This window comes from Nyctibius grandis, chromosome 1, assembly GCF_013368605.1.
Source record: "Nyctibius grandis isolate bNycGra1 chromosome 1, bNycGra1.pri, whole genome shotgun sequence".
In the NCBI taxonomy this organism is placed as follows: domain Eukaryota; kingdom Metazoa; phylum Chordata; class Aves; order Nyctibiiformes; family Nyctibiidae; genus Nyctibius; species Nyctibius grandis.
Window position 1 is genome coordinate 40,609,404 of NC_090658.1, and position 25,025 is coordinate 40,634,428.

The 25,025-nt window shown below is 39.1% G+C and overlaps 1 protein-coding gene across 2 annotated transcripts in view; it reads left to right on the forward strand.

Annotated features, from left to right (window-relative positions):
• Positions 1-1,748: 1,748 nt before the first annotated feature.
• The window catches only part of ADSS2 (adenylosuccinate synthase 2), a 38,182-nt gene continuing 14,905 nt past the window's right edge, over positions 1,749-25,025 (forward strand). The window contains exons 1-5 of one of the 2 annotated variants that reach the window (XM_068395204.1): positions 1,749-2,028; positions 18,642-18,744; positions 21,236-21,304; positions 22,037-22,087; positions 24,272-24,338. In XM_068395204.1, the coding sequence (XP_068251305.1) occupies positions 1,861-2,028; positions 18,642-18,744; positions 21,236-21,304; positions 22,037-22,087; positions 24,272-24,338 (458 nt within the window). In that variant the 5' untranslated portion in view covers positions 1,749-1,860. Of the gene's footprint in view, positions 2,029-18,641; positions 18,745-19,279; positions 19,292-21,235; positions 21,305-22,036; positions 22,088-24,271; positions 24,339-25,025 lie in introns of those variants that run through there. The other variant, XM_068395211.1, reaches the window with a different exon arrangement.

Sequence of the window (25,025 nt, forward strand, 5' to 3'; positions counted from 1 at the left end):
GGTGAGGTGTTAATATGATTCAGTTATACTGGAAAATCATATCCTGAAACATTAATCTAGACCATTGCTTGGGGAGTCATGAGATGATCTACAGCCTCAGAAGTGACTGCACTAAAACAAAGTTTGCCATTATGTCAGCAAGACTGGAGAAACTGACTTCAGCAGCTCCTTGTGGCTTTTACTGAGTTCCCACAAGCTCTGTACAGCAATACAGAAATCATGACTATGTTTTCTTTAGCACATGCAGGAAAAATTATTAATACTATGGACTATACTGAATGTTTAAGGAACTATTTGCTCTTTGAAGTATATACACACAATTGCCTCATATCATTTGCAATTGCTCAACATCTTTGTACTGAACTGACTACTTTGTTATAGCATCTCTTTGCACGGACCTTCAGGATTTAGATATTTTCAGTTGTTTTTTTAAAAAATGTTCTCTGTCAACTTTGTATTTAATTTTCTGTTATGTATCTTCCTAGCTTTACAAGGCACAGTTAAACTTTTCCTCAGTGACTTTTATAGATCCTCAAATTCTTGGTTAGAGTAAATCTGAAGGAGCGAAGCGGCAACTAAAATCAAACTCTACAACAGGCCAGACAGCTGCAGATTGTGACTGCTCAGTGACTCAGAGGTTTTTGAATAGCTGTCTTAGCAATAATTACATCATTCAGGTTTATGTCTTTTTAATAGCTACTTTACAAAAAAAAAAAAATCTTCCCCCAGGGTTGTTGATTCTGTGAACCAGGAAAGAATGAAGACAGCCACTGAGACACCAGTTCCACTTCTAAACCCTCAAGTATGCATGATGAAGGCATTTCTCTGCTATGGGTTTTTTCCATTATTTTTTTTTTCCTCATGAATAATCTCGGGCCATGTTCGGGTGTCTGTGGAGAAAATGGCCTCTTACATTTAGCCCCTGCTTCTACAAACACTAATTTACATTCTTATCATTAAGTCAGCAAAACTAACCATATAGGCAGAGCTGTGATATACTGCAAACACGTTTGCAGGTTTGACATCCGTGACAGATGTAACGTGAGGGGAAACGGGCAGCCACAGCAGTACCCACACCCCCCATGCTGGCAAGGGCCCAGAGGCACCCGCTCTGCTTCAGGAGGGCTGCGGGGACACCTGTAGCACGTCAGCCCGCGGGCTGCAGCGTCCCAGAGAGCCAGCTGTGGGGAACGGACACAGGAGAGGTGGCCACCAAACCCAAGGCCGCAGCCTGAGCATACACTGAGCCGAGGCCGGACCCGGCGCACGAAGGCCTCACCCCACGGCTCCCCGTGGCGCCCCTCGCTCCCTCCTTCCACCTCCACAAGGCGCAGCCGCCATCCCGCCACCGCAGGGTCCGCAGTGCCCGGTGAGGCGCCGGGGCCGCTCCTCCGCAGCCTCCCCGTGCCCGCTCCCCGACCACCAGGGCCTCCCGCCGCCGCGGGGGCGCACGGGGCAAGCGGCAGGGACCCATTGTGCCACAGGTGTGGCCCCCGAGGACTACCCGCCCCAGCATGCACCGCGCCCGGCTCCGCGTAGCGCGCTGCGCGGGGGAGGCCGCGCAGCGCGCTGGGTAATGTAGTCCGGGCTGCGAAGCGTGGGGGAGCGGCGCAAGGGCGAGGGAGGAAAAAAGCCGCCGGGAGCGGCGGCTCCGGTTTTCGGCGGGGGAGCGAGGCGGGGCTCCGCCTGGCGGGGACCGGCGGGGGAGGCCGTGCTGGCGGGGCCGGTAGGCGGCGGCACCTGGACGCGGCAGCGGCACTACCGCCCGCCAGCCCGCCCGGCAGGAGGAGGCGGGGGGAGCGGAGCCGCCGCGCGCTGCCGCATGTGCCTGGAGCGGAGCCGGAGCGGGCAGCGCGAGCCATGGCGGAGCATGGCGCCCCGGCGCCCGCCATCCCCAACGGCGAGTGCGCCGCCCGCCTCCCCGGCAACAAGGTGACCGTCGTGCTGGGGGCCCAGTGGGGCGACGAGGGCAAAGGCAAGGTGGTGGATCTGCTGGCGCAGGACGCCGACATCGTCTGCAGGTGCCAGGTGAGGAGGCAGCCGGGGCGCGGGGGAGGCCGCGGGTGTCACCTTGAGGCGGCCGTCCCCGCCAGCGGCCCCACCGGCCGCCAGCCCCGCCGCCCGGCTCCGCCGCCCGGCTCCGCGTGGGCACTTGTTCTCGCCCCTGTTCTCCCCTGAGCGTCCGCCTCAGCGCAGGGCCGGGCGGCCGGTGCCCGGTGAGGCGGCGGGGTTCCCGCCGCGCAGGGCGGGCTCTGGCGGCTGCGGGGCAGCGAAGCCATCCCCGGCGGGGCAGGAGCCCCCAGGGAGAGCCCCGCCGCCGGGCTCTACAGCCCTCCCGCTCCTCCTTTGTCCCCGTCCCGGCGCCGGAGGGAGGAGGAAGAGGAGGCAGAGGAGGAAGGCGCCCTCCGAGAGCTGGCCTCCGGCAGCAGGAATCGTGCGGGGTCGCGTCCTCCCCTCAGGCCCGCCGCCGCCGCCGCGTTCTTTGTCTGGGGGGCGCCGGGAAGGGGTCGCGCTCGGCGGTTCCCGCAGCATCGCTGCTGCGAGCGGGCGCTGCGGGGCCCGGAGCCTTCCCCGCCGGCGGCGTGGCCTAAGCCGCACCGCCGGGGAGCGTGCTCGCCGTCCCCTCCCGGAGGGGTAGTGCTGGCCCCGGCGCGAAACCGACAGTCGGTTACCGGATGCACGTGAGGGTGTACATGAGGTCCCCAACAATTTCAGATAAAACCAGCTTTTAAAAGACTCGCCTGCCCTTGCTTCAAGTTCGCTGTTGTGTCAATGAAATCCCGTCTTTCTCTGTTGATTTTTTAAAAATTTTTCTTCTCTCTATGGAGGCCTTATTCCAGGAAAAGAGAAAAAAAGTGAGTCTAGCCTGCAAGCACAGTACTCTTAAATGCCTACGTTAAAACAACACAGATCTGAGGAGAAGTTTTTCTTAACGTTTCTAGTGTAGTAATTCTGTAGAGCACAACACAATGAACTAAAGCTATGTAGGTTTTTTTTTTCCTTGAAGTTGAGATACAGCAGCATAAAATGCCTACAGCATGCGCAGACTTCATAAAAGTGCCATTATCTGTATGCTCGTTGAATGCACAAATTAAATTTGCTGTTAAATAAATATATTTTGGAAATGCGTACCATTTCCCGAAGAGTGCGAACGCTGAAGCATTGTATTATCTAATGAGAACTGCACGTAAAACTGGTGTTTTCAAAACTGAGTCAGTACCAAAGATGACAAATCAAAAACTTGGAACTTCAGAGACTTTAATTTTGAAGTAAATAAACATATTCTTAAATAGCTATTTTTGCAAATGAATTACTTGTTCCCATGTATCTTGTTTTTTTTTTAAAAAAATAATAAAATCTGATGTGGTGCTGTGGCGTGGTTGCCTGGCTTTGTGGGTTATAGAACACAGTGACTCAGTCCTTTACAACTTTGTTCTTGAAACTTGAAGGGCATCTAGGTGAGCGTGTATGTTTAATGTTAAGTTTTGGTGGAGAGAGAGGCAGACAGTGAATTTTTGTGTGCACGTATTTTAATGTATTTGTTACGTCTTTTGAATCAGTTGGGTAAAGGATCAAGAAAAGGGAAAAATTACTACGTTACCTCAGGCTTGAATTTCATGGCCAGTTCTACCGTTTCTAACAGCTTGTTGCTCCTGCTGAAGGAAGGAGTTTTTCTTCCTCCTTTCTTCCCTTTCCTGTTGATGACTGTGTTGTCTGGGTCTCCTCCCATGCACTTGCTGGCACTTGAACACTTCTGTAGGTTGATTTAACTCACCAAAATGGCAGGAAGCTATTTTTCGTTGGGTTTACTTTCTACTGTTTTAGTAAATAAAACTGAATTTAATTGGCTCAGAGGACCTTGATGAAAAGAGGAGCCCAGGACAGGGTTAGCACAAAGAACAATTTCTCTGAACAAGAGGGGGAAAATAAGAATATTCTCTTCCGGTGGCACTGAACTATTAAATCATATTGCTACATATGCAAGCATATTCTTGATGGTTTTGTTACTGCTGGTAAATTAGAGCGTGGCCCTTGTGCTTTTCCTAGTGGTACAACTCCAGAAAGAAAGATTGTAACACAGTTAATCTGCCCCTCGCTAGTATCAGCTTTCTGTAATTGTAGCTTCTCATTCTTATTTCACCGTTATACTCTTGTTCATTCTAGGATGCTTCTTTCTGTTCATGATGCCAGAGAATTGCTAGAATGCCTGTGGATGAGATCAAATATTTCTAGAGTGTTCTTGTGAAAAATTTATTAGTACAACTGTTTTCTTGGAGGACTTGGGAAGTTGTTGTACCGGGTCTAAGATGTCTTGGAAACTTGCACTATATTTGCAGTGAAACACTCTAATGTGGCTTTTGTATCACTGTCCCTGGTTCTGTGCAGATTCAGAGCATAAAAATGGTCCTGTCCCAGAAGCGAGGACCATCACCTACTTTTACAATGCCTGTAAAGGCACTGCAAGAAGTTGCACTCTGAAATTTATGGCCATACCTTCTTGTCTCCTAGGTAGCAGCTGTGCTACTGACTTCAGTCACTTGTTTGGCTAGCTGTGACATCTGGAACGAGGTGCTTGCTTAGGTACAGATTAGCTGAACGAGTGTGGCAGGAAATAAGTGGTATTATGGTTCTACTTCTTCTAAATACCACCCTCCAAAGTATTTTATCTTAGATTTAGAGGTTGTTGAAAGGAGTCTTGTGTTCAGAGCAAGAGAAAGTTCCTTTTTTTTCAGGAGACAGATTCACATTTATCAGTAGTAGTATTATGGTTTCAAAAACAACTGTTTGAAGAGACTAAACTAAAATTAAAATACATCCAGGGGCTGCATGTATGTGGTTGCTAATGCAACTGCACTGGTAACTATGATAGTTTTGTGAGGACACTGCTAGTACAGAGGGTTCAGAGGTAGTTAGTACAAATATATCTACATGACAAGCAAAGTATGTACTTGTTCTTCCACTGTTAAATTTGAATTGGCCTTCATTTACCTCTAGGAGGTATCTGGTAAAATGTTACTATTGATAAAACAAATGCATTGGTGAGACTTTTGCATGTAAACCTACATCTGGTCTTCAGTGGCTTACAGAGCAAAGTCTGTTTACCTGCTATCACATAAATCATATTCCAAACAGTAAAATAGAGCAAGAACTGGTTTGAAATTCAGGAGCAACTGCCAGAAAAAATGTGCTTTTGTGTTTGTTGATTGACAGTTTCCTCTTAGTAAGCAGCTAGCCTTGCTGCCATCACACTTGGCAATTTTAAAAAGTATACATTGTATTTTTGTCAATTCCACAGGTAATGGAAAGTTAAAGGAAAACGTTTCTTGTTCTGATTAAGGGACTTCCTACCATTGCAGAATGCAACCAAATTGGGGAATTTAATTATCAGTTTCATTTGCTAGTGGATATGGGAATGGCAAATTAATGCAAGCAAATCATTTTAGGTAATCATTTTATCAAAACAAATACAGTACCAAAATACGCTGTGTCTCTTAAATGAACACCACCCCCTCCACCCAATCTACCGGTGTATGCAGTACAGCAAAAAACTGTAATGTCTGCACTGCGTGCTTCTGTTCTCATTTACTCAATTAATCACCAGATTTTTGGTCACTTCCTGTTCTTACTATTGGTAGCCAGTTTATTCAGAGTATATAATTCACACAGATGAGTAAGATTTCTAAGTCCTAAAATTATTCTTAAGCCATGCTCCCTATGCTAAAGAATCCTATTTTCCTGCTTCTTCAGTTCTGTTGTACATCTTGTTACTACTTCAAAACAGAATTACAGCTTCTTACCAAATCTTCTCAACTGATTTCAATATGGTTTGCCTGTGACTTACCGCGACTGCTCTGCCTGCTGCGGGGTCACACGATTCCTACTCCTGAACTGCTTAATGCATGGTAATTGCAATGTGTGGATTCTTCACGCTCCCTTCTCCTCTTCCTCCCCCCAAACAACAGTGCGTATAGTGACGCAACCGCTAATCACTGAATATGTGGCAATTACAGTGCAACAATTAGTAGAGAAGTTTTCAGTGTGCAGATTCTTGGGGTTAAGCAGTTACCATTGATCAGCTGGTAACTGCCAATTGAAGTCCTCAGGCCAATGCTGCCTAATACCTCCATATCACTAGTCTGTATGTACATAGCCACTTTTTTAAAAAAATCGGGAATTTTCTTATCTTCCATTCACCAAGCCCACTTTTTTTCTTTTTCTAAATATTCTCGTTTGAAAAGGTGTTTTAGTATAGAGCCTTTGCAGGCCATGCAGAATTAGGAATAGCAGAATCGGTAGCTATAGCTATTGCCACTTTTTTAGCTGCTCAGGCATTCGATACGTGACGTCATTTATTTTTTTTTTTTTTTTTTTAAGAGCTGGGTGCACTTTTGGACCTTGTAGTGGTTGGCATCATGCCAATATCGTGCTCTGGTGAGGAAAGAGAGGTCAGTAAAATGAGTTATTTGGCCTGGCCCATCAGTGAGTCATGTGTTTTACAGACCTGCTTTAGAGCATCACTGACAGGTGATCTCTTGTTATTCTAAACAATCACACAATGTCTAAATTATTTCAAACAGAAGGACAGTTGAAATCTGATTTTCCAGTTCATAAAGTTTGTACCATTAACAAAGGAGATCTTAATAGCACTAAAGAGCAAATTACACATTGATCTACTGGTTCCTTATTGTTCTTTCAATCTTACTATTGTTTCCAAAAGCTTACTGTGTGTATTTGGTTGGTTAAAATACAGTAGTCTATAGCAGCTTATCAAGATTTCAAATACATTTTTTATTTCTACTGTACCACCTCACACATTTGGAAGATGTTCTCTGTAAATATTCCCAAAGTCACTTTTTGGTTAGCTACATTTCACAAGAATGTTTAAGAAAGGATATGAAAACACCAATGGGATTTTGTGCACTGAAGCAACATAGTGCTGGACCAATCTGTGCTTTCAACCTTTTTCTTGTTCCTTATCTGCCTGCCTCACTTGATCTCATTTATCTCTTAGGGATAGATTGGTCTTTATTCTGGACTTGGATAATGAATCTGGTTCCCTACCTAACATATGTAGGCATTGCAACAGTATAAGGTTTTGCAGATCAGGCGAAACTAAGTCAAAACCAGCTCTAAAGAGTCGTTCTGAATATTGTCCTTCAATGGCAATTCCTCAGAGCAAGTTCTGTCAGTATAGAGAAATGTATAGAGTTTTTTGAGATTAATAGACTTAAGTTAATGTTTTCTTTTATTTGTTAGGAGAAAACAGGTGACTCTGTAAAACAACAATGTGCTTATTCTGTCATTCTGTCTCAAACCATGCTCTTCATTTTGTTCTGATGCAACAATTCTTGTGCTACACATTCAAAAATTTCTGAAGTCTAGCCAAAGTTTTAGAAACTTAATAATAAGTGTGTAACATGATGGCTTCTTGAACTAGGTTTAGATCTTACAAACATGACTGGATTGACAAGGAAGGAAATTGCCAGCTGCTGCATGTTGTTTATACTGAAATCCAGGAGTAGGTTATACAGTAGAGTTTGTTAGCTGCTAATTCATTGGGGGCGAAGGCAAGAAGTGAGTCACAAAATCTGGGATGTGAGAGAATGAGTTAGTTATCAAAACCTTGATTTTAAATTTTTTTTTAAAGGCATCTAGATTGCAATCTGAAGTTCAAAATAGATTTTTGGCAATATATATTGAAATGAGAAGCAAATAGCCTAGTAATTGCAAAGCTCTAGTTATGGTGCATCATAGGGGTTTAGATATGACTCTTCGCTAGACTGATTGACTTTTTAAAGGTATGTTCAGCATTCCCAAAATGTGATTGTGGCAAGAAGGAGCCTTTCTTACGTTTCTTGCAAGTAATGGTAGATCCATCTTTTTTGATGTATTTTTGACTTTTCATCTAAGAGTTAAATGAAAATGTTTACAATCATATGATGCCAAAGCAACACTGACTTGCTTCTTGCCGAACTTGGCAGTCACTTGTATAGCTAGCTTGGAAACAACAGTGGTTGCCCTGAGCTAAAAAATGAATGCTGGAATGTGGTAGCAATAAAAGTAAACTGTAGAAAAAATTATGCACACACACATCTGATGGGGAGAGTTGAAGGGAGAGTATGGCTTCTTCCTTAACGTAGCATGAGATAACATCTCTTTAAACTAGACAACTAATTTCTATTCTAGAGGAGATAACTTGAAAGACTTCTTTGCTCTACCCTGAGGCATCATGTTTTTGAGATAGACAACTTGGCATGATCACGTCATAAGAAAAGGCAGTGATTGTCATCATAGACTTTTTGGGTAGATGGTTCTCTTAAATGCATATGTCAGTATTTCAGAGCTGCTTTAAATACTTCTGTATTTAGTATCAGTATAGAGAGCCATTCACAATATGCTTTTAATAGCCATTTCAGTCTGCTTTTCTAATAAATCTTTATTTCCCTATGCACTTCCAGTGTTAGGTAAAGTTGCAGTAATGTAGACCAGTCTTAGCAGTTATGAGAGTACTGCTGTAAATGAGGCTTCAGGGTTTGAACTGCTCTCTTGTCTTGATGTGTTCAAAACAGATTTAACAGTTCTGGTTATTAGACTAATGTCTAGTCTGCCCTTGACTAATGAAGATATGCTCTGAAAATAAAATGCATACTTTCAACTTATGTAGATCTAAAATGGAGAAAGATATGTTGTTGGTCCCCCATCTTAGTTTCAAATGCGTTATATTTTTTATGTGTTCCTGCAGTGATTTCTCTTGCATGTTTTACTTATGTATGTACACATGCCGCATACTTAAGCATATGTTTCCTTGGCTACACACAGGACACACATTTACTCTTGCTTTTTGTGCTCTACACAAAGCTTTTAAAAAGCAGAGGATGTCTTATTGTTGTCATTTTTTTTTAAGAGGAGTAGTATTTTTGCTTTCAGTTTATGAACTAGTAACTCTGCTTTCCTTTTTGGTTTTGCTGATTATCCAAGTTGGTACATTAAGGTTTCCTATTAGACTGTTCGCACGTTTTTCAAAAAAAGGAAGCGAAAAACCCAAAGTTTGAAGCTAGAATGAATTTAAGATTAAGAGTGAGGGTCTTTCAGTGAGTGATGGATGTATTAAGTGTGTACATTTTTCCTGGAAGAGTCCCATATGCCAGAAAAATGGAAGAACTGCAAATCCTTCTCCCTTAAACTGGAAGGACAAGCAGTCAAGTCCTTTGCGTACTTTTCAGGTAAATCAGTGAGACTGGCTGCAAACCCAGGAGCATGGAATTTTTCTGAGCAAACTCACCAGAGGAAAAAGTTCTGGTTCAAGATTTCTCTACAAGCACTTGAGTGTGGCTTTGTATTATTTTCAGTCTTTTTGGAAAATGAGATTCCATGCTTCCTCAATCATTGCCTTCGCTTAGCTTCAGATGAGCTCTTAAGTTAGCAGCCATTGCACATTAATATTGTTGCAATGTATTTATGGAAAGCCAAATACATTATTGTTGAATAAATGATTTCTTATGAAACATTCTGGTTGTAACTTCATATTTAGCAAAACCCAAAACAAAACCCCAGGCAGTGGTTATTTGAACTTTAGTGTTCTGTTAGCTGAGTTTTAGTAGTGGCTGGTTAAGCACTGTAAACTTGGAGTCTTACCTGATAAACTTTCTTGCACTATTTTAATTCAGCAAGAAAATAATCTTTTTGTCCAAAAAGAGCATCTCTCTGTAATCCTGACAATAAAGGTCATGATGCAGAAAGGCTGGTGAAGTAGTCATCCGTTAGACTTTCTGAAGACAGGCGTAAGTCATTACTATTTTGTCAAATTAACTTCATTAAATTATCAAGACTCTGCCATAGTTCCAAAAAAGATTGGTTCTTATTTGTCTGGTGAATCAGCTCAATAGAAGAATGTTCCATGGGGGCTTTTGACTAGTACAGCAATGCAATTCCAGAAAAAAAAAATGCTGTTAAATATTATTATGAATGCTCCTTCTCCATGCTTTATACATGATTTGGAAGCTGTTCTGCATGGCCAGAGTGTAACAAGCTAAAGAGCTCTTGTGCTATGGGAAGTTCAAAGTGAGAAGACTTGTCTTGCTTCAAGGTCGTTCAGACGTTCTTTTGAGTTTACCAGTTTGGCTCCAGAATACACCTTTCTAAGAGTTACACTTCTAAAAATTGTTTCAGTCTTCAGAGCTATAATGAAAAAAAATCATAAAACTGTAGTCAGATACTTGCATTAATATTGTTGCTATGTCTGTTCAGTTCTTTACCCAAAATACTTTACCTGACAGTTAAGATATTTAAAAGCTATAGAATGCAAGAGAAAATCAGCCATTTCGCATAGACAGGGGAAGGGCTGAAATGATTTACCTTAAAATTGCTGTGGATGTCCCATTAGAAATACTGGTCGGTCAATATGTTTGAAATGTAGTCCTCTTTGATACTATTGATTAGTCTTCGATATGTTTTCCAGTGATACTGTCTGGGCCATGGTACGGTATTGCGGTAAGTGGTGTGTTTGTGTCGTGTGCATGAGTGTATTGTTTGTGGTAAGTATTGCCTTCCAGTGCTTTGCTAGTGGCTTTTGGCTAGCAGGAGTCACTTGTTTGATTTGTTGAAATTTCAAGCTTGTTTCCAGTAAAATGTCAACTAACAGATAATTACTTCTTTCCTTCCAAATTAGTATTTTCAGGCACTCAAAACTATTGCAAAAAGGGTGTTTTCTAAGAGTTTATCAAACGGCCCCCAGATGTGCAATACTTGCAGCTGCCTTTGCTATCTTGTGCCCCCTCTGTGCATGTGTAACTGATTCTGTTCACATTTGCCAGGATAGGTATGTTTTAGAATAGTATCTTGTTTGTGTGTGGTACTGACCAACTTATCTAAATTGAATATATGGATGCAGATTCTTGGGTGTGGTACTTAACACTGAGAAGGATTTTCAGGCTACTTAATCTTCTTTAGCAAGCTGAAGAAAAAACCCTTTTTTGTTTACTTAAAAAAAAATATTATCTCTGAGCAGTTTACCACTGTAAAAGAAATATTTCAAAATATTTCCCTATTTCATAGGGAATGTTTTTTTGGAATGAGGCTTTTAGTAAGTGGGTAAATACGGAGCTGTGTTACCAGGATTGCTAACAGTACTTGTGTGATAATTTGTCTATTAGTATGCACCTTTCTGTCAGACTCCTGTATACTTAGCTGTTCTGTATGTTGAATAGCTTGGATATTTTAAGATTACCAGCTAGTGGTCAGGGATCATACGCTTTTTCAAGGAAGTAATTTAAGCATACTGCACCAGTAAAATTGGAATAATGCCTTTTTAAAAAGCTTATGCATTTAGTTATCTTACAACAACAGGTTTTGCTTAAAATATTGTAGATTGGGTAATGATCTTGTGCCTGGTCTTACTTTTGCTATTCCACTTAATGACTTCAAATACTCTAAAATAATAGTATAATTTAATAGTGTCAGGATCATGGAAGGAGAAAAAAGGCTGCTGTGTCTCAATAGGATTTTAAATTGTTCATCCATCAGAGCATCAAACTAAAAAGTCCCTAAACTAAATCCATATACTGAAATGCATAGGTTCACACTTGTTGTTCATTATGACTTTCACACTGCATCTTCAAATAAATGGAAAGAAATCTTTTCATTCCAATCCAGCTGGCACCCTTTTGAGCTGGGTATGTTTATCAGTTTAAAAAAAAAAAACAAAACAAAAACCAAAACCACAACAAAACAATAACCAAACACACCCCCCAAAACCAAACCAACAACTCTGTAAATAAAGAGCACTAGGAAACTTTAATGGCTGAGGTAGTTGTTTGGTTTGGTTTATTTCTTTTTGCATCAAGGCTATGATTAAAACAGCTATTTCTAAGATGCCCAACTTCCTAATTCCATGAATCGTTTGAACTGATATTGTTGGAGAAAAAAATTAGGTGTTTGGTTCGCCCTTCACGTGGAGCAAGCTCATGTTTTCCCCTGTTATCAGCACAAATGTTCAGTGTCACCTGGTGGCAGTTACTCCTTCAGCAGTGCTGGCAGCAGTGTAGGCGGCAACTGGTAATCTGAAAACTGGAGACTGGGTCCAACCATGAAACCAAGCACCCTAACTTTGGTGTGTTGTTTCAAAGTCTTGAGCAACACCACTGGGCCTAGGTATTGACTGCAAGGCAAAGTCAAAAATTAAGGAAGGACAACATTGTATTTATATTACTTTGTATTACAAAGTTCATGCTCCAGGCAGTTGAAAAGTTGGGGAAATTCAATTAGCAACATGATGTAACATTGTAATTTGGTTAAGCTGTGGCATGCTGAAAGAGCTCATCCCTTGGTCACCAAAGAATCCTTAGGGAGAGGAGAGAGAACTGTTCCAAATACTGTGTTGAAAGATACAAGGAGAAAAAATAGTCCAAGGAAAGGAGAAAGGACAAACAAACTGAATACTTTTAACTTTTTTAAATCTACCTCAAAATACTGTGCTAAGAAGATTGCTGACTTCTGAAAATCCAATTTTGGAAACCTCAGAGTATGCTAAAACTGCAATGCTGTGCCTTGATAGATGTGCACAGATAAATGGTGCTGTATCTAAGCAAAGCATGCTTGGGACTTCAGGAGCAGTAAGCCTGTGTTAGCCTCTTCATAGGAGTATGGTGTGTTGTTACTGGTTCTTATTGCTCTTTGTTTTGGGTAGCTGCTTTGTTGCTAGATGGAGAATCTGTTTTATGCTCTGTTCTTTAGCAAGGCATGTGCCTACTTTTCCTATATACTCAGTTTTCTGTGCTGAAATGAGCCCAAGTCCAGAGGCTGTTTGCTAGTGTAAAGAAAACCTAAAGAGAAAAGGTTTGGCTCTTTTTTTCTTAAAGAGTGTGCTCTCTTCTGCGTGAGCTTTATTAGAACTTGAGGGAGAAGATAGTTTATATTCTTACCTAAATAGCCTAGTAATAACATAACCTAGAGAGAGATTTCAGGGTTAAATAAGCCAAAGTTACGCATTACATGTTAAAATTATGAAGTGTTTATTCCCTGGTGTAATATTAACAAGAACTGATTTTTTCTAGTAACTTCCAACAATATACTTCCAGTTCACAGTATTTGAATGGTAGGTGATGTAGCGTTTTGGGCAATAAATACCTGATTTTCTGTTGTGTTTGTTGTCTGACTTTGTGTCCTTGGTATGCTTCAGGGATGATGCTGTACTAGAAAATTTTCAGGTAACTAGCAGATACCTTTTGGCATGACTTCCAGAATGAAAAGACTTAAAATAAAAAACGTTGGGATATTCTAGATTGCGACTATTGAAATGAGAAGCTCACAGCCTGTAAGGATTCTGCTGTATGTATCCAAACACGAAGGCTGTGAGCAGCGGTGTACTTAAGTTCGCAAAAAGCAATTTGTCTTCTTTGTGGTAATTGTATGTTTAAGAAAATAAATACACACAGTTGTTCGTAGGATAAAAATCAGAATTAATTTTCAGTGAATAATTATTATAGTATTATGAATTATTTTTTAAAAAAAATATAATTTTTATCTAATAGTTGTTTAAACCGACAGACATGAGGTTTGGGGAGGAGAGAGGAAAAAGATTCCTAAATGACTTTTGAGAGAGACAGTCTTATTTAGGTTCAAAATTTTGATTCTGCTGTTCTGGAAGGTGATCTGAGGGTTTACAATACTGTATCTGATATTGTAACATCCTGTGAGATGCAGCAGTGAAAAAAGACATTTTCACAAAAAGGTTTTTAGGAAGCACTTAAAGAAACAAGTGGGGGGTTTTGTGTGTGTGGTTGGTTTGGGTTTTTCTTCCTTCTTAATTAAGGTGTTAGATGAGTGGGGTTAGACAACTCTTATAACAGCTGTATCAGAGCATGGAAACCCTGGAAGCAGAGGGAGAGAACACAAAACTTTATGAAGAAGATTCAGTGGGTTTGTGTTTAGCAGATACTTGGACCTTGAAAGCTCTCTTCTGGTGCCACCTATACGGCTTATCCTAAGCTGGTTTTTTCATATTCTGCAATTTTTAGGTAAGTTAAACTTGCTAAAGGATCTTTCTTTTTTACTTAAAAGGGCTTTCTTGCTTGTCATTTGCATTTGGTATTTGTGTCTTTGCTGTCTTTCAGAAAGCCTCTTTTGCATAATTTTGGAATAAAATTTGGAATACTTGCAATACCAAGCAAGTAAAGACTTGACTCTGTTCGACATTCCTGACTATGTCATGCTATTTTGTCTTATTGATTACCTTTCTTCTTAATTTTGAATTTTTTTTTTTAAAATCCACATGATATTATTTCTCTTACTCTGGCAAAGCCAGCTCTGCCTTGGCTGCCTGACCTCCTCAACAGCCTGTATTCTGACTTCTGGAGGGGCTTCCTCTGCTACCATTCTGCAGAATAGGAAAAAAGCATCCCAGTGAAGAAGTTCTTTGTTCAGAGTGCCACTGGTGCTGCCTTGTACCTCTCATGTATAAGAAGTCATCTTTTTCCCGCTGCTCAGTCCTTGTGTACAGTCCACCTATTTGTAGCTGAATCCGGTTACATTGCCCTAATGAGTGAGCATGTTGGCTATGGCACACTTCTTGGCCCAGCTGAAGGAAATCTTGCTGTTGTGCAGGGAGAAAGGGAAAAGGAGCCTTTGCTACATGCACGGAGTGTATTCCAGACTGAGCAAGAGCATCTTTTGGTCTTGCCATGCACTTGGCCTGTTTGTCTGTGTTGGCCCAAGGTAGGTGTTTCAGTTTTCACATGGCTGGGCGAGAACTCCTGTAGTTTGGGTACCTAGAATGCTACCGAGATATGGTAGACTGATTACTATATTTAGTTAACTAGGGAGTATCGCCAGCCTCAAGAAATGACTTGTATATCTTAATTTCCCTCTGGCAAAAGCTTTATACAATGTACGGAAGATCACTTGAGCATGAACTAATAGTGAAAATAAATTCCACAGTTAGTTCTCCATTAATAATGTTTAAACATTTGAATAAAAGGAATGTTAGCTTGAATGACCTAACTGGTCCCATTTGATTTAGCGTGATAAGGGAGGAGGAGCAAGAAATCCAGATGGAAAGCACAGAAGACAGGAGTGACTTCATCAGTTTATACCTTGAATTATGCCCAGAGGCAATAGTTGCCTACATTACAAGGACATTGGCATTATCATCAGTTTCTGGAGGAGGGGGAAAAAAACCCAAACCAAACCCCATAATCTAACAACAACCCACCCCACCACCACTAGAACTCTGAGTTCAGTTTTCTGCAATTAGAATTGTTTACCAAACCCATGTTGTGCAATGTCTGAGCACACAACACGTGTACACTTTACTGTAAGTGTACAGTGTGAACCATTCTTTTAATATATTACAATTCCTAACTGTGTAACTATACACTTGCACTTCTGCAGTTAGGATAGAGCGTACCTGTAAATCAACAGCAGAATCCTGAAAACTGAATTAATGAAATGCTGTTGTTTTAAAGCTCTCCTAAACTATGTTTTGAAATTAAAAATATTTTTCAAAATGATGCCTTTTGACAGAATGACATCCAAAGCAGGATGGGGACTGACTTAATGTTCTACCAGACAGCTGTATCAATAGCACTTCTGGGATTGAATCTTTTCATATTGGAGCATCATAATATTATAAACAACTAAATTATGAGATGCAAATTTGAGTCTAATCTGAAAACAAGCATTTGGAAACCTTGAGCTATTAGTATGGCCTAAGAGTGTGTTCAGATGGCAATTGGTCACACATAATGTCAGGTTTTCTACTTTAGTCTTTAGCAAAATCCCTTAAAGTATAACTGCTCACAGTAAACATGCAGAAGTATATATAACTAGCTTGCTTCTAGATGATGTATGAACTATGCTGTGCATGTAGTTCAAAGTTTAAAAGGTAAAATGCCATTTTTATTCTGTCAGCCATGGGATATTTTTCAGTGAGCACGGAACCAACATACCTTGGCATCACTCAGCAGTGCAATGGAGAAGTCTTAACACCACCAAAAACCAGCAGCTATGTTCTCATGATTAACAGAGCCTGAGTCTGCATGCTGTACACCTTACTCAAGCAGACGTGACCACTGAACTTTAAGTTACCACGTCTGAACGGCACCAGTAGCTTGGCAAACTTTAAGAGACTAAGAATTTATTGTTAATCATGATCTAATCTCCACAATGACCAATTTTTCTTTCTCTTTGACATTCATGATGCTAGAAAAGCTTTTTTTTTTTTTTTTAAATAAATTGAGAAGCAGAACATGAAATTAAATCATCCAGTTAGTAGGAGATTTCAAATGAGTAGTCATCTTAGTGTTGCTTATGGGTTAGTCCTGTTTATTTATACTGCAGTGGGAGAGTTTGGACTCGTATTCCCATTTGTAAATTACTACTACTTCAGTACTTCAGTGTTGTACTTAGACTTATTTATTGAATTTTCATATAAAGCACTTCAGTGCTCACGTTAAATTTGTATAGACTGGTATTAGCAGTGTATCTAATAGAAAGGAATAATTTGAAGGAGTCTGATGAGGAAGAAGATGACTACTGCTTTCAGCAGATGTACTTAACTGTAAATGCTACTTTAGTACTTAACTTTTCTTTCTTCCCCAAGAAAGGTTTTGCTTAGGTTCTCAAACACTGAGTAGAAAACCAATGTCTTTTCTTACTAAAAAAAGCTTGTATATGTTATGTATGTATATAACTTAATAGTTCGTAGAATATTACCTAGTTCTGGAGTAACTTGCAGAAGCTCAGGAGAATCAGCATTGCATTTCAAAAATAGTTGTAAATTATGTACCTGCTAACGTAGGTAGTTAACATCCTTTTAAATCAAAGATATAACTGTAGAGTTGGTAGACTGCTAAATAATCTTTCTTAATAGCTACTGTTGAGTAGAAAGGATGGGAGGAGGAGGAGGAAGGTTATTGCTGAACATTTATTATTTTCTTAAAAGAATAAGGTTGAAAGATTTGCTTTATTTGTGCATTCAGTATGTTTCACATATTGTGAATTGAAAATTTGGCATTCTCTGATTAAGTCAGATCATTTGCAGTGAAAACCATCTGCATCCGGTAATCTTTACAACTTCTTCAAGGTACTGTTCACTGCATGGAAAAACTCTATATTATATTACTGAATCATTTAAACTTTTCTTAAATTCAGACATTTCCTTTGTTGGGTGAAGGTTTGTAAGTCTTCCTTCTGTTTCCAAAGGAAGGGGAATGGCTGTAAGTCCTCAAATAAGTAATGCTGAAATTACGAGACTTTTCATTGCTAACTTTACTGAGATTAGGCTTTTACCTGTTGCATGTGTGTTTATGTGCTGGCACAAATGTTTGATAACTAAGAATATTCTTTATTTGTAATGTCAGATATATAGCTTTATGTATTGCATTCATGCTTTGTAAATGTTGTAGGAGGAGTGAGTAGCTGTTGAGTCCATTGCTTAGAAAAGATCTTCCGCGATACATTATTCTGAAATATTTCAGATTTGTAATTTAATAGATTAATGTTTCATATAGTTTCTTTTTTCTTCTTTTCATACAATGCTTTTCTTCAGTTTGTGTTGTGCTGAAAGAAGGCTTAGATTAAAAGTCTTTCCTTTAAGGCTTTCCTTCTATGAAGCACTTTGATTATTTCTGGTGCAAGGTGCCTATAAAGGATGTCCCTGTAGTTATGAAAAACAGAACCATTTTGTATGTAACCTTGACTTGCACGAATGACTCAGTCACAAGAGAGTGTAAGCTTATTTTCAAAAGTACAACGAACAAGAACTGGGGATGTTTGGTAACTATTTTGTAATCTTTTTAGTTTCATAAGGCTATCTTGACCCTCTTTAAGACTTGGTCACAGGCTTCTTTTTGTATTTTAGACGTATTTCACAGTTTAACAAATCTTTTAATACTCTCTGTGTGGTAATGAAAAAAGCTAGAACTGTTAAGTGTTAGTTTGATGTAAATGGTTTCCGGTAACTTATGAAACCACAATCATCTTAGTTGCCTCTCGGTTCACTCCTTAACAGCACGTTTCAGATATAAATGACTTGTCCTGTTACAGACCTCTCTTAGTGCTGAGGAGGTACAAGTTGACTTTGCTGGTTACTGTTTATAGAAAAAACACTCAAAAGACTGAACCCAAAATTCAGAACAACAAGCCTGCACGTTGCCAAACAGCTAGACTTATCTTTCCCAATAACTTTATGGTTTTATATACTCATTTTAACTGGCGATTTTTTTTTTTACTAAGGTTGCAATTCCACTTTTAATACTTACTCTCCATAGCTGTAATAGGAACCTACTAAAACTGATGATGGCTTTTAGAAATGCTTGCATGTTCTAGAATATTTATGCTTCTGTCCAATAATTTTTAGAAACATTTTAATCTTATTCCAAGCGTTTTTACCTTTGATGAACCAAAATACTCTCCAAAGTCTGTATGACAGATAATAGTGATGTTGAAATTGTTGTGTTTGACAAAACAAGTTTGTCTGGTTTCCTGGGAGAAGGAGATCTCTGAAAGATCTTTTGTCAGTAACAGAAATAAAAGCTGCAGAATTGGAGCTGGAACCAGTTTATCGCATCTCTATACTGTGTGTGCATTTGTCTTCAGTATCAAAAACTATTAACTATTCTTTTACTTTTTTTTTTTATCCACAGGGAGGCAATAATGCAGGCCATACAGTTGTTGTGGATTCTGTGGAGTATGACTTTCATCTTTTGCCAAGTGGGATCATCAATCCAAAAGTCACTGCATTCATTGGTAAGTGGGACATCTCTAAAAAATAGACAATACTGTAGTTACAGACTTATGACATATTAAAATAACAAAATATATCTGAGGACATACAGGATCAGGATTTTTCTTCCTCAAATTGTCATAGGCCTGAACTGCTCTACTATCTTCTTAATATTGTCTTAACTCAATATTGAAGTCTGGATTACGGAAAGTTTTTTTATTGTCTTGGATAGTTCATCTTTGTTTTTATCTGTCCTTTCAATGCAAACAGCTAGCTGCCCAGCTTGTCTTCATTCTCCAATTCCCTCTTATTTTCTCTACCAATTATTTATTTTATTCTCAGAATTTCTCCTCTCTGTTTTAATCTTCAGCCCTGCTAAGTAACCTTTTGAAACATAAATCTTTCCTGCCTTTTCCGTTGGATTGTGAAATGAATGCTGACTCCAAAAGACTTCTGCACTATATAGTTCTTACCAAGAAGCCCTCTCAGGAGAGTACGTTAGAATGGTTTAGGGCAGTGGCAGTACTATGGGATGTCAGGATCTATGATCTGTTTCCTTCCTGAAAGGGGGTAAGATTGTCCTGTCTGTCCCTACAAGCCTACTTAACCACCCTCCCTCTCCTAGAATATTGTTTTCAATCCTATGTGAGTTTCTTTCTGTGGATTGCCTGTATGACCAACCTACTTAATAATGCTGCGTAGCCCTTAAAGTTTCCTTCTAAAAATGAAGGTAAATATAAAACATGTCTACACAGCATTATAATTATGCATGTGCTTGTGTGCTGCTTCACAAATCAGGTGAGTCTCTGGGTTGCTAAAGGCTCTGACCTATCAACACTTCTATCCTGCTTTTTTGGTACCCAGAGCTCCTGTCCCTTACACAGTGTACTTCTCCAAATCAGGACTCTGTTGCCATGCTTTTCCTATCACTTCTTCCTGCATATCTCATTGCTTTGAACCTGTAGTCTTGCCTGTCAGCTTGGTCCATGTGCCAAGAGTAGGTGATCATTGATGGTTTGCTAAACAGCATAGCAACTAAAGAGCTTCTGTTGCTAGTTACTTGATTCATAAACAGTACTTGCTGAATTCTTGGGTCCAGATTGTAGTGACTGTATACTCACAGTCAGCATTAATTCTTTACTTGATGGGAGTTGGTGGTTAATTGCCTCTTTTCAGCTGTTATATTGTGACTCGATAGTGGGATAATTTGGGATCAACTTGCCCTGCCTAATACTTCTACAGAAATTGAGCCAATGGGCATGGAAATAGATTCCCTCTGATGAAGGGGAGATTGGGACTGCTTCTAGTTTTGAGGGCTGTAGCAGATCATACTACTTTTATTTTCTGATGTGTTACTATATTTTGTTTCTTTAAAAGGTTATTGCTTGAAAACAGTAAAAAAGGATGCCCATTTGCCATGTTGTGTTTGGTGGACTCAGGATTGAGTAGGAAAGACCCCATCCTTTAAAAATACAGTAGGCAAGAGAGAGCTTTTTACAAATCCTCATCTGTATCTGCTATTGTTTGGTTTCATCTGTTCTGAAGTTTCTTGTTCTAGCTTCTTTTAGGTCTGCCTTGTGTCTAAAATCTTTTTTGGAAAAAATTATCTGGCTTAGAATGCCACTGAAAGGACTTACAAGTTCAAAAAAAAAAAGGGCAAGGGCAAAATGATTGGATTATTATAATAGATTATTACTATTGATTAGAACTGTACCATGAAGGTTATAGTGAAGAAGTCTTAAATACTTTGTATTTTGGTGTTTAGAATGCTTGTATCTATGTGAAATTAGGTGATATGCAAATAGCTTCAAATGGCAGATCCCTTCATTCTTTAGCTAGTTGTTATCATACTGATAGCTTTGGATCTGCTGAGTTTGGTATGACCTTAATACCAAGTTCAGTTTTGCTACATGGAAATGCTCCTTCTTAGGCACTCAGTGATGCTGATTAATTGTATGAGCTAGTAGTCTTTTTCTGAGCAATGTGACAGCTGTAGGAAAGGAAGCTTAGTTTTGGTAGACCTTTTTCCTCTGTTATTTTTGCTAGTCTGTTAACAACGTCAACTCTATATTCAGAATATTCTGAGTCTATTTACAGCAGAAGAGTGCCTGAGGGGATGCTAGTGTTTACAATGATGATAGAAATGTGCTAAGCTTTTAAAAAACAATAGGGTTATTAAAACGAAGTACAAAGAGGGAAGTTAATTTTAGATATGAGGAAGAGGAAGTTGCATTCCAGACTGTCCCATGATGCTGTTAGTGTTTTTCCTGATCTAAATTGAAAGTTTGTTGAGTTTATTAAAAAGATTCAATGCATGTAGTTAGAAACACGGACTTTAGGTGTAAATCAGTCTTTTATGGACTAATTCCTAAGAATAAAAATTGCAATGTCTTAAAAGTTTAAAAACAAATAAAATACTCTGCATACAAAATGTTAAGTGTCTTTGAATTGTTTGGAATATTTTTTACCATGCTCAACATAATTCATTAAATTTTGTGTAATGGTTTTCTTCAGGAAATGGTGTTGTGATTCATTTGCCAGGACTCTTTGAAGAAGCTGAAAAAAACTTAAAGAAAGGAAAAGGTGAGAAAATTTTAAGATACTACTCTTAACATAGTTTGTGGGGCCATCCTCAAAAGATTTAGAGGATGCCTCCATAGAGGTTACATACGATGTGTTTCTCCAGGGTTCCGTTTAGCTGCTAGTTTCTGACAGGAGTCTCGCTAGAAGTCCCAGAGCCCTCATGGGAAGACAGACATAAAGGAGTCTCGGAAGGGAATATGTTCTAAATATGAATTATCTGCAGACATTTTTCTTTGCTTAAAGCAGTGAATTGAAGAAGTGAAACAACTTGGTAAAGTGTTTCATAGTCATTTTACCTCTTACAATATTAATGTACAGTTTGATGATACCTGTTGATGTAAACAAATGCTGTGGTAATCACTTCTTGATTCAGAACTCAGTTCTTGGATACTTTCTGTTATGTCTATGGCCATGCTTGGCGGCAGTCTACTGTAAGTGAGGTAAATCAATGGTCTAGATTATTCAAAACCAACAAGATACTGATTGCTGAAATTGAGGAACTAGTAGAATAGCTAGAATTTTTCCTCAGAATAAGCCTGACTTTCTCAGCTTTATAGGTTGATGCCAAGTTTTAATTATTGAAATCTACTTTTTTTTTCTCTGGAACTTGATTGCTCAATCTTTAAATAGATTGACTAAAGACTAAAGATGAAAAGTACTTATCCTTTATACATCAGAAGACAAAAATGCTATACAAAACGTAATTTGAACTATTTCATTTTGTCTTTTAAGGACTAGAAGGCTGGGAAAAAAGACTAATAATTTCTGACAGGGCTCATATTGGTAAGTTCCTGTTTGTGGTTTGGTTTTTTTTGTTGATTTTTTGTTAATCTTTGTTTCCTGTGACCTTTCCATGGCATGACAATTTTTAGCCATCTCTTTATATAGGTATGTACTTTTCTTTGGACGAAGTCTCCATATGCTGCTTTGGTTTATTGAAAATCCTAGAAAAAAATCGTTCACCACTCAAGATCCTCCCAGACTTATATTCTGGTGACCTCCCAGACTTATATTCTGGTGACTCTTTAATCCTATCTCATAAGCATAACCTAGTCAGGAAAGCAGATTCACTTCCCAAGCCAAAGATTAGAGGTGCAAAGCAGTCAAAAAGCAGTTCAGAAGTTAATTGACTGAAGGATTCATTTCCCCCTTTGGTGTAAAAGCAGTGTCGCTTATAGCAACTGTGCTGGGAAACCGCGTGACTTGCAAACTAACGGGCTCCCTACCAAGTAAACTGCCCCGTACTTCAGAAAGGAGACTTTTTGAGAGGGACTCTATAGGGATGGAGAGAATGGCTGCCCTCCTCGCAGGGAGCTCATCAGTCAAGCGTTGATTCCGGCCTATGTTCCAGACAACTCTGCAGTTCAGAGCCTGGAGTAAAATACTGTTTAGAGTTCAAACCATAAACGCAGAAATTCAGAGGCTCTTCCTGTATCACTCCTAGGACGTCTTTATTACATAAATTCATCCTTTAAATGAGATCTTTAGATATTGTAACATAATAGTTGTGTAACTGCATGTGTTTGGAAATGGGCTTATTGCTGCTCTGATAGTCATCTTAGAAAGATACAAAGTTTTTAGGTCTTTATCAGATAAAAGCTTATAACTGTGGAAAAAAGGTTTTGGTTTTGCTTTTTTTTTTTTTTTTTTTTTTTAAAATCAATCTGGAATAGCTTAGTGAGTGAACATGTTATTTCAGCATAAATATGTTTTTACTTTGGAGTAACTACTGAGTTTGAAATAATTGAGTAACCGTTCCTAAGTTACTAGAATCACTGTAGGTGAATCACTTGGAAATGACTAGATTATTGGAAAAAGGATTCTGCAATTATTATATTACAATGGCAATACTGTGAAGTTTTCATAGCTAAACAGGTCCTGAGTTTAAAAAGGACCAGTTATTGACTGTCACTCATAATCATTCAACCTCTTAACATAAATGAACTTTCAGAATGCTTCTGTTCAGAAATTTTTGATGATAATGTGGAGATCTGTTGCCAGGTAAATATGCCCTCTCTAAAATGAGTATTGGCAATCTGTGAATGATTAGGCTGTAACAAAAAATCAACCAAAAATAGGTTCAAGCTGCTGGGGAGAATGTTCTCCTTTAAATTATGGGAATGTGTGGAAAGAAACACAAAAATAAATTGATAAGGCAAACAAGGAAAACCACTCTTGTTCTAGAGAGACTAGAGTACTTATTAAATGAGTGTTTCTTGCAAGTTTTCAGTCTTTCCTGCATAATGTGTAGATTAGTTGTTTAACTTTTGGGAGATAGTACTTAAGAAAAATGAGCTGGCTTCTGTTGACCTGCAAACTGTTGCACCACTGTTTGTATTTTATGTGAGTCTTGTCAGCTTTTCTTTGTCATTAATAATATGTAATGCTTCAGAAAAAATAATCAGGGCTTGTGAAGATGACTTCTGTTTACAAAATAGACGTTGCTGGGAGCTTTTGTATTTCCTAATGTATTTTAATTGATGTTATCTAAAACATAAAAATAAAATGGTTTAAGAAATCTTTGGAATGAATGAGAATGTTTACTTAAAGTTCCTACCTTAAATTTCAGCAGTATGACCTTTTTTACCACAACCTGTTTTCCAGGATTTTTTTCAACTGTGTGTTTTCTTTGTTTGTTGTCCATACGTTCTCTTGGGCCACTACAAAGCTGAAATAGCTTAGTTGTTCAGTGGGAGGTATATACACAGTCTGCAAGTATTCTACAAAATAAACACTTTAAAAAAAAAAAAAAGTAGTATCTGAAAAACCTCAGAACTCTTCCCAGTGCAAAAAATGTAACTTGTAAAAGAGGAGAAAAAACTTGTGATTGTATTTGCCTCTCTTCAGTGTGTATATTTTTGTTTTCCACACTGATAAACAGGGCTAGAGTTGGTTTGAAGAAATTGTTACTGATATGGTAATTTGTTTCACACAAATTTTCTACTTAAGTTATTTTTATTTTCTTAGTGTTCGATTTCCACCAAGCTGCTGATGGCATCCAAGAACAACAGAGGCAAGAACAAGCAGGAAAGAAGTAGGTAGCTTTATTTTGTCAAACATAGGATGACTTAGTACAAACATATGTACATTGGATTAATACATTGGATTTCTCTTATTGTCTGTCATCGAGTTTAAAAAGTATTAATTATCCTTGGAAGTCTTCAATGTGGAGTATGGAGGGATAGTTTCTTACACTTTTGTCCTCCAGTGGCTAGCAAAATACTATATTCTTAATGAAAGGGTTGTATCTTGATATTTGGCCTTATGAAAAAGTTCCTAGTTCCTAAACTGCTTTATAAAAAGACCCCCTGCTTCCTAATGTTTTAATTGTTTACTGGAGGTATTTGTCTCTATAAAAATATATTTCTGTTTGTGAAGATTGAAGATTTGTCATCTCCAAATAACTGAGAGGTCTGATAATTTGGTATGTCATGATGCTTCATTGTCAGAAGTGCATGTAAATGCTCACATTGTCTACTACATGCTGCTACTGACTCTCTGAAGCTTTTGAAACTTTTAGAAATTATCTGCTGTGTTTCTAACTTGTGATTTCCAAGTAGCTTGCTGGTTCTTGGGGATAGGGAAAAAGCTGGCAGAATTAACTGTGACATGTCTACAGCTGGAAAGTAATGCAGCACTATAGACTTCTGAGATACCAGTAAATTTAATCTCTCTTCATGGAAGTTTGTCTATGTGGATGAAAAGTAATTCAGTCTTCCTT